The sequence below is a fragment of the Cariama cristata genome, unplaced genomic scaffold (assembly GCF_000690535.1).
Source record: "Cariama cristata isolate BGI_N322 unplaced genomic scaffold, ASM69053v1 scaffold21696, whole genome shotgun sequence".
Lineage (NCBI taxonomy): Eukaryota > Metazoa > Chordata > Aves > Cariamiformes > Cariamidae > Cariama > Cariama cristata.
Window position 1 is genome coordinate 7,602 of NW_009620695.1, and position 9,833 is coordinate 17,434.

At 51.7% G+C, this 9,833-nt stretch overlaps 1 protein-coding gene across 1 annotated transcript in view; it reads left to right on the top strand.

Annotated features, from left to right (window-relative positions):
• PLA2G6 (phospholipase A2, group VI (cytosolic, calcium-independent)) overlaps positions 1–7,783 on the top strand; it is a 15,134-nt gene extending 7,351 nt beyond the window's left edge. Inside the window, exons 8-16 of the mRNA XM_009701695.1 lie at positions 255–404; positions 2,035–2,125; positions 2,891–3,054; positions 3,577–3,727; positions 3,904–4,040; positions 4,672–4,826; positions 5,549–5,716; positions 6,895–6,968; positions 7,476–7,783. Coding sequence (XP_009699997.1) covers positions 255–404; positions 2,035–2,125; positions 2,891–3,054; positions 3,577–3,727; positions 3,904–4,040; positions 4,672–4,826; positions 5,549–5,716; positions 6,895–6,968; positions 7,476–7,617 — 1,232 coding nt within the window. The 3' untranslated portion in view covers positions 7,618–7,783. The remainder of the gene's footprint in view (positions 1–254; positions 405–2,034; positions 2,126–2,890; positions 3,055–3,576; positions 3,728–3,903; positions 4,041–4,671; positions 4,827–5,548; positions 5,717–6,894; positions 6,969–7,475) is intronic.
• The last annotated feature ends 2,050 nt before the right edge of the window (positions 7,784–9,833 follow it).

Sequence of the window (9,833 nt, forward strand, 5' to 3'; positions counted from 1 at the left end):
GGTTCTTCAGTGGCAAAAAGTGTGTGCCCCACACCCTTGAAGCTGCCCAGCCTTGGGTATCCCTGCTGTGCACAAGTCCTGCTGCTTGGTGTTTTGGGAGAAATACTGGGACATGCGTTCCCCTTCCCTGGGTCATCCCAGAGGTTTTGTGAGAGTCAGGGCTGCTGTGAATTTGGAAGAGCACCGCCCCGCCCGGTTTGGCAGAGCGTGCACTGATACACTTTCTGATCTGTGACTTCTGTTCGTCACCTAAGGTGCGAACCGGAAAGTACTCTTAGACCTGCTGCAAACTGTAGGGACCGAACGCTGCCACCCACCCAACCTTGACTCCCCAAGCCTGACACCATCTGCCGCCTCCTTCCTGGAAGGCCAGCCTTCCTCGCGGAGCACCTTCAACAGCTTAGGTAAAGCTTTCCCTGGCCCTCCCTCTCTCTCCTCCCTTCTTGTCTTGCTTCTCAGTGCTGTCTTGGATCTCTTCTTCAGATGGGCCGTGCTCTGGGGACTGTCTCCTAGTTTCTGGTGACTCTGACCTCATTCAGCTGTTGCAGGATCCTGTGTCTTTTCTCTGCTTTTCCTGTGTGTACTCTAAACTCTTGTACTCTAAACTTTTGTTTTATAGACCTGACACAATGCAGCTCTTTAAGAAGGAAAGGGAAGACTTGATTCCCTCACCCCTCTGGAAGAGGTGTAGGACTTAGTTGCCTGCATGTACTTTATCCGCTGGGTCATGTACAGAAGGGGAGGTACTTGCTGGTCTGCCTTGAGGACCTCCCAGTGTCATGCTGAGTACAAGGAAATTAGAAGCGTCGCTCATTCAGATCCTGGAGGCCAGCAGCTGGGAGAGGGAAGGGATGAAGCCCAAGGATAAGGGACCCTGATCACGGGGTTTATGTTACACATAGGAAAGACCTACCTTTGGACATATGATGACATATCTGCTCTATACTGCCAAGACTGTGACTGAGCCTGTGGGTCTATTCTAGGTGCTGGGCTTTCATCCCCTGGGGAGCTCCAGAGCTCGGGCAGAGGCAGTGGGAGGAGTGACAGAGTAGGCAGCGGGTGAATTGGCTTGGAGGAAGGCTCTGACCCTCGTGAGAGGGGCCCGCAGGCAGATAACAGCTACTTGTGGTCCACTTTCCCTCTCAGGTTGGTGGTTTCCTTTCCAAAAGCCCTCCTGTGGGGCTAGAGGACAACCCCCCCACACACCCCCGCCAGGCCCTGGAGTGTGTCTGTGTCACCACAAGTCTCACTGGCTGGTGACACCAGGACTTTCTTCTCACCATGGCCTGGTGTTTCAGCCTTTCAGCAAGGCTCTTTTTCATCATGGACTCTGGCCCTTGAAGAAACTCCTCACTACATTCATTGTCATCCACAGCCACCTTCCATCCTGGGCGCTAGCAGGAGTATTTAACTTCTCTCCCCCTGTTCTTTCTTCTTTTGATTTTGCAGGCTGGCTTCTCACCTAGCCTGGATTGGTGCCCTGCACCCAGGGTGGCCTGGGTGTACATCAGCTGAGGGGTAATGACAAGCCACCCTGTCCCCATGGCTCTCCTGCCTAGGTTTTATCTTACAGCTTGCAGTAAACTCCGTAGTGGGCATGCTGCTAGGCTCTACCTTCTCTTTCGCCTACTGTGCTCATCATCTGCTTCTACAAATCCTTTGTCTTTGCCAGTGCGTCTCCAGCTGCCTGCTCTAAAGGATGGGGTTTCTCCAATTTGGTGTGGAATTTAATCTGGGGGGGTACCTGGTGGCTATGGGTAAGATGGCTTGTGTCTCCTGCAGGGAGGGAAGGGAGTTGGATGTTCTCTGTGTCATTATGGTGGAAATAATTTACCGTACTGTGGGAGGTTTGGGTACCCTGACCCAGCTTTCTCAGGGCAGAGAGAAAGTAGGAAGAACAATTGAAGGATTTCTACTTGATCAAGTATAATTTGGTTGACTACTGTCTGTGAGGCACACGTCAGAGGGTTCAGGTAGCAAAGTGGTCTCTAATCTTATTTTTTTTTTTCCTTTTGCATATTCATGGCCGTCTAGGTTACAAGGACCTTCTGTATGTTTCCGCAACGCTCGGACAGTTGTTGAAGGCACCAGATGTTGTGGACTCGCCTAGTGAGGGTAGAAGAAAGTAAGTGAGGAACAGCTTCTGTCCAGGCTCCCGTGCAACTTGAAGGTGAAATCCGTGTGTGTGAATTCTCCCCACCCATACCTGTTGGTGTGGCATCCTCAGAGCTGACGTTACTTAATGTCCGTTGATGTTGCAGTTTATGCCAGAACCTTGTGATAAATCTCAGTTCCCATAAATGACCACCGCCTGTTCCTGCCTGCAGCCCTGGAGCTGCAGTGGAGCCCGAGCTGAGCAGGTGAAACCCCTGCTCTGTCCCTCCCCTCTGCTGCTGGGCACCAAACACTGTTCTGGCTTTGTGATTTCCCCATCTCCACACACTGCCCTGATGCTCACCCAGCTCCTTTGCCAGGCTGTGTGCTGCTTTGGCAGTGCCTGCACCTTGCACGATGTGGACGGAGGGTTGGCACTGAAGTGCTGCTAGCAGGAACTTAGGACTGTCTGCTTTTTATTTATGATGCAGTACTGTGCAGTAAGGGACTTGAATGCGGTTTTGGCTTGTGAATGTGTCTCTGGTGTAGAGGTTAGAGATAGCTAAAAGAGCAAGTGATGTTGCCACAGGTCTGAGGAGGCTTATCTGGCCATGTCCAGTCTTATTTGCATCTGAGAAAGCACCGCTGGATTTATTTGTTTGCTGATTACACTGTCTGCAGTGGCGTTTTTGTTACTGACATAGTTTCCCATCCCGAGGACCATGTTCCCGTGTGGCGTGCTGTGATTTGTAAGCTGTCCCACAGCTCCCAGTCATCTCTCTCTGTCTCTCTCCAGTCACGACCGCCTCCTGTGCCTGGATGGAGGGGGCATCCGGGGCCTGGTGCTCATCCAACTCCTCTTGGCTATCGAAAAGGCTGCAGGCCGTCCCATTCGGGAGATTTTTGACTGGATCGCAGGGACCAGCACTGGGGGGATCTTGGCCTTGGCTATTGTACACGGTGAGGACAGTGCAAATAATGGGCCCCTTCTTGCTCCTGTGGGCCTGAGCGCTCCTCTTTGGGGAGTGGATGTGGGATGGGAGCTGCCTCTGAGTCCCAACTGAGATTTGTTCTCCCTGCCAGAGGAGGGAAGGGATGTTCATTAACGAAGGAAAGCCTGGACCTGGCTTTGGGCTCGCTTCTCACGTCAGCTAGCCTTGAGCAGCTTTCTTGGTTTTGAGCAGGGCGTGGTGGCAGAGTGCAAGGTTCTGTTCTTCCTGCTCTCTCAACGGGGGTTTTACAGCAAGGTCATTGACACTTTCTGGTAGTGGGAAACTACGCTCCAAGTTTGCCCTTCCTCTTTAATCCTTCCCAGTCATGCTCCTGAGGTCCAAGCAGATGACAGGCAGCTTGGGAAGGGGACGGGATTGGGAGTGACACCTCCCATCTCCTGCCAGTCCTGGAAGGTCCCAGCTCTGATGTGCTGTTTATTCTACCTGCCCTTCCACCCCCTGCTCCTACCGATGCTGTTGCCCATCTCAGGGAAATCCATGGACTACATGCGCTGCCTGTACTTCCGCATGAAGGACATGGTGTTCCGGGGGTCTCGGCCCTATGAGTCGGAGCCTCTGGATGAGTTCTTGAAGAAGGAATTTGGGGAAAACACCAAAATGACAGATGTCCAAAAACCCAAGTAAGTCCTGCCTGGGACTGCACTGGTTGATGCTCTCCTGAGTGTGCTCTAGGCCCCTCTCAGCAGAGATGCTCAGCCTCAAAGCAGATCTGGAGGAGCGTGTTGTGCAGATGAAGCCATAAGTGTGTTTGGTTTTTTTCAATCTTACTCTTACTCTGTCATGCCCTCTCTCCCAGGGTTATAGTGACAGGGACGTTGTGTGACCGGCAGCCAGCTGAGCTCCACCTTTTCCGGAATTACCCTGTACCAGAGACAAAAACCTCCACTGAATACAAGACAAGTGCATCTTTCAAACCACTCACCCAGCCAGAAGGTAAATGCTGGCACGCAGCAGTCCAGCTGGTTGGCGGGGGAAGGGGCCCTCCCTGAGACCAAAGATTTCCTGTTCTTCCTCCCATTGCTCTGAAAATCGGGGTGTCCCAGCAATGGCTCATCTCTTGTCTCGACTTGTAGCTTGGTCCTTGTGATGATTCCCTTTTCTCCTCTCTCCTCTTCCCTTGGCTTCTCTCGTACCAGGAACAGGGGCTGGCTAGTGAGGTTCATGAGCAAGGGGCGTGCTAGAGGAGTCCTGTGTACAGTCAGTGCCTTTCCCTGGGCTCTCAGGAGCAGATTAACATGGAAAAGCTGTGTAGCTGAAGCATGTAGCCCCCACCTGCTTGCTTCTTTCTTTGTCTAGCAAACATAACTGGTTCACCATCAAAATAGCAGCAATGAAGCTAGTAAAGAGTGAATTTGACCCAGGATACGTAGAAAGTGGTAAAAGCATCTTTTAAAGCCCCCTTTGCATCCAAGTAGAGGCCCTACTGTTGGGAGAAAAAGCCCCAATTATGTAGGGCAGGATCTTCTGGGATTGCAAGCCCTCCTGCTTTGTGTTGGTGAAGGCGGGGTGCTTCTTGCACACAGGAAAGTTGCTGCAAGAGGCCGTGTGCTTTCTCTCCCTGCAGATCAACTTGTATGGCGAGCTGCCCGCTGCAGCGGTGCGGCTCCCACTTATTTCCGGCCGATAGGTCGCTTTCTGGATGGCGGGCTGCTAGCCAACAACCCGACCCTTGACGCTATGGCAGAGATCCACGAGTACAACAAGACGCTGATCAAGAAGGTGAGGGAAATCCTGGCCCTGACTGGTAGCTGGGGCTTTATTGTCTCCACTGAACCTCCCTTGAAGGGGAAGAGGATTTGGGATTTCTAGTGGATAAACAAGTTAGCAGTGCAGCACCCTAGAAGGGAGTGTATGGAGTGGGATGTGCGTTGGGAATAGTGGCTGAGAGGTGAAATACTCCTTCCGACAAGTGTGTGAGACAAGGAGGCAGTCCCATCAGCCTGTCCTTGCTACGTTGAGCAAGGATGGTTCAGTTGATGGTTGTATGTGGCCCTTAACACAGCTCTGCAGGGCCTTTTCCTGCCCAAAAGTAAATGGAGAAGACAATGGTAGGGCACTCTCACAAGACTGAAGAGTGAATGCCTTCTGTGGTGTGGCAGGTTCCTCAGAAAGCTGACTAACTACTGGCGGCTACTGCTCCCTGTAGCTGAAAAGGAAGATGTGTTGCCAAAATGAAGGAGTTGGACTGTTCCACACTCATCTCGTCCGAGGACTCATCTTTGGGATGATCCCATGGCTTTGGGTGCAGCCAGGGATGTAAGGGACAGAAGTCAAGTGGATTATACCTGTCTCACTAGGCAGTACTAAAGGGGGAGGATGGGGGAGAGAAAAGGCTACCGAACCTTTTACCTTGGCTTTCAGAGCTTCCCCAAGACTGCTGCGAGAGACATGCTCCGCCTTAATTGTTGGTCCTTGCAAACAGATCTTTTGTTTGTCCCTAGGGTCAGAGGCAGAAAGTCAGAAAATTGGGGTTGGTGGTCTCCCTGGGGACAGGGAAGCCTCCACAGGTCCCAGTGAGCTCTGTGGATGTTTTCCGTCCCTCCAACCCTTGGGAACTGGCGAAGACCGTCTTTGGGGCCAGGGAGCTCGGCAAGATGGTGGTGGACTGTGTGAGTATTGGGAGAAGGGGATGGGGGAAGACCCCTGGGGCTGCTTGCAGGGAGGGAGCGAAGGTTTCCAGTCTTCAGCTTCTTCCTTTTGGAAGAAAATTGTATTTCCTTGGAACTGCTCCAGCCATGGCCAGTTCAAGGAATGGACGTAGTGGGAAACTTAAGAATTGCGGGCGCACAGCAGGTCTGAAGCCCTGTCTGCCTCTTTGGGGTTTTGAGTGCCAAGGGAGGTTCTTGCAGGTGAAAGGAGCTGAGGACAGGACGGTGGTCAGTGACCCTTAGGTCGCACCCTTTACAAGTGCGAGTTCATGAAACTCAGTATCTTTCCAGGGAGCATTGGTTATCATCTGAGCAACCTGGACCCCCCCAAAAAAAAAATCACACCTTGGAAAACAGCAATTCATTTTTCTTTAGAAAAGCTTTGTTATCCCCACTGGGGAAATTAATAAATGCTAGAGAAGTGGGAGTATCACTAATAAAAAGCAGTAGTTCAGAGCTGTGGTTAGGAGTGTGTAATAGGCATGCGTTCTTGCATGCTTCAGAAAGAAGCTCATTAAATGTTGTCCATGAAAACACTCCAAATGAATGAAAGCCAGGAAGATCAGAACTGAGCTTCTGACTATAATCTTAATTCTGTTGCTTTATCTCCTTTTAGCTTCCTAAAGCCAGAAAATACCCAGAGAGGTCCCTCTGCTTCCCCTGTCTTTTATTTCAGGGCTCCCAGGGAAGCTGTCTCAGGATATCCCAGAAAGCCTGTAGTAATCACAGGCTCTACTGGTACTGGGCTTGGACAGAAACAGATAGAGACGAAATCCCAAGGATGCTATGATTTGGATCATCCTGGGGATTTCTTTAAGGGAATCCACTCAGTGCTGTGATGGATGGAGGATCTGTAGGGTGCAATTCCTTGTGTCCCAAGGATCAGAAGCACTGTTCTTATATTAAAAAAAAAAAAAAAAAAAAACCAAAAACCTCACGAAAGAAAAACACACCCACCCAAATAAAAAGCTGCCCTACTCTTGGTGTTGAATGGTGCCATCCAGCATGCACTGGCTCCTGGTTTTCCCTCTCCCTCTGCGGCTTGTGCCGTTCGACTTGGTGCCAGGGGAGCCTCTCGCAGGCAGAAGGAGAGCAGTGTGACAGTCAGGCTCTTAACTCTGGGCCTGCTTCTCCTGCAGTGCACTGACGCAGATGGCCCAGCTGTGGATCGTGCCAGGGCCTGGTGTGAGATGACGGATATCCCATATTTCCGGTAGGAGCTTCCTTTCCTCTCTCAGCACAGACCTATTTTTATCCTTCTCACTTCAGACCTGGCTGTAGCATGCGTCATCCCAAATAGTGTCCCCTGCAGAGGCGTGCCTGTCCCCCTACCCCCTCTCCTCATGCCTCAGTGACATAACGGGCGATGCCATGGCCCACTGTGTGAGCTAATACACCGAGCGCGCCTTGTCTGGGGTCAGTTAGTGGGGGCTCGGGGGGTGCTGTCTAACAGGGTCCTTCGGGGATATGTACCCTGCCCTATTCCACCATGCAGAGCGTGTTTAAACTCGTGCCTTAGGTGATGCAGTTCCTGAACTGTGGCTCAGACTTGAGCGTGGTTGAGCCTTGAAGGAGGGGGAAGGCCTTGGCCCTGCAAACCTGCTAAAGGAGGGCAAGTGAACACCCAGGACAGCGGGAGCCGCTTTGCACAAGTCTTGTGCTTTGGCATGCTCGCTGCCTTGTCCGTACCCTGTTGGTGATGCCGTCTTGCTGTACGCAGGTTTAGCCCTCAGCTGCACACGGAGGTGATGCTGGATGAGGTGAACGACACTGTGTTGGTGAACGCTCTCTGGGACACCCAGCTTTACATCTACCAGCAGCGGGAGCAGTTTGAGCAGCTGGTGCAACATCTCTGCCGATGACTGACCTGGAGGTTCCCGTTTCTGCATCTCAATGGCAAGGCTCAGCAGACACTGAAACGGCACGGATTTGCCCTTAAACCAAGGTGTTGAGATGGGGGAGGGACTACTACTACTAATGAGTAATGAACGATATTTAATAGACAACAGTGCACATACGCATGTGTTCCAGGACACACCCATGTATTCCCAGACAGCTGTGAAATGCTGGCAGTTCTCTTTGTACTGTAGCCCCATCTCTGCTGCTGTGCTTGGTTTTGCTGCCCTGCTGTCCGACCGTAGAGCCCTTCCCAGGAGCCAGAGCCCCCACCTACCTGTCTTGAGCTGTAGCAGCTGGCATCTGTCTTCTGTCTGTGCAGCACGTCTGCTGACAAAGCACCATGCACCTTCCCACATCACAGAATGGGCCAAGGCCAGATAAAGCTTCAGGGATTACTTGGCCCACTGAGACCAAGGTGTTTCGGAGTGCATAGTAAGGGGAAAAGGGATTATTGTTCCCTCAACACGCTCGGTTTGAAGGGGAGCAGAAACACTGCAACTTCCCGCAGTAGATATGACACAGAATGTTGTGACTGGCCCCGTGAGAAGGGGGAACCTTTCCTGAGCCGGTGGTTTTCTGTAGCACCTTCCCCTTTCCCCTCCGAGATGGGCTGGCAACACAGGTACTGATGGCACCCAGGGTGGGAGCAGACCCCCTGCCCCGAGACTTTTGTGCCACCTGCTTTGCTGTGCTACTCTTTGCTCAAGGGCTGAGATGTGAAAGCCTGTCTTTGCTCGCAGCAAGCTCAAGATGAGGGACAATAGCCTTGGCTTGGTAGAGAGATCATTTCTCTTTATTCTTAACGTGGAATCGAAATGCTCTGAGATCAGTTCCCACCAAAGGAGCTGACCCTGTGACAATTTGGATTTTATTTTTTTTTTTTTTTTTACTACTGGAAATCCTGTTGTGACTGCTACATTACTCAATGTTTCTGCAGTAAATTTCCCATATTTATAAATAATTTATGTTTTGAGGAGAACCCTGAAAAACTGAATTCTTAATCGTTTGCTTTTGACTGAACGGACTGCTGTTGTGAACAGTGCTTCTGTGCAAAACTAACACGACCTGAAATAAAGAGAGGTTTGCATTTGGTTCCACTGTCGTGCAGTCCATGGTTGTCCTGTTTCTCTCTCTTTCCATCCTGCAAGGTCCCAGAGGGTTTCTGAGCTTGCAGCCTCTGAATTTCTTACAGGTAGAAAATCAGGAATTGGGCTCCTTGAGGCACAGGATTGTCCCCTTTGTGTGAGCTGAAGAGGTGGATGGCCTGTCCCTGCAGCCAGCCCTGGGAGCGCGTGTGTGGTTTGAGTGAGTGGCCGTCCCACGAAGCGCAGTGTTGCGTGCTGGGCTTATCAGCTGCAGCCCCTGGAGAGGCTTTGGACCAGCTGCCGTATGAGAATCCTCTTGGAGCTGGCTGGGCCTAAAAAGAGGAACACTGAAATCCCTTGGGCTACAAATGACTGAAGATGGGACTTGAATTTTGGTATCCCCAGGTGATTCCTGGACAAGGTAACTCCTGCGGGACCTGGTGCCCACAGATTCCCAAGGGACACCGCTGACAGGAGTGTGGGTGGTGAGTCATGAATAGGGCTAAAAACTGGTTATCTGCCTTCTGATCTTCCGTTTCACAAATGAGATTGTGGAATTAAGGGGCTTTTAATGTGGAGTAAAGGTTTCCTGTTCCTACATAACGGAGGAGCTTACTTGCCTGTGGAAAAACAAAACTCCACATCTTGAGATGGAGAGAACATGGGCTCCTTTCTGCTTTTCGCCCCTGGCTTGCACTCTCCTCCCCTCTATAAGCCTGCACCAGCTGCAAGGACTTCCCGGCGTGATGCTGGGTTCGGACTCCTTGCAGGCAGGCAGGGAGAGCAGGAGGGTTCAGGCACAAGCTTGTGCCTGCTGTTGGGGAGTCTTGCTGAGATGGGGAGTGGAAGGGAGGTTAAAAGTCAGAGGGCTGAGGCCTGGGGTTGGGGAATAGTGGGCAGGGAAGAGGTGAAACCTCATTTTGAGCTTTCCTTGTGTTTCCCCCTGCCTGCTGCTGTTTGCTGCCTGCGATCGCAAGCTGATGGGGTTCTCCTGACTCGTGAGGTGCCTACGTGAGAGAGACCTGAAGATGCTCCGCTAACAACAGTTAGGCCAAGGAAGCCACCTCCGAGCGGTGGCAGTGACGGAGGCAGCG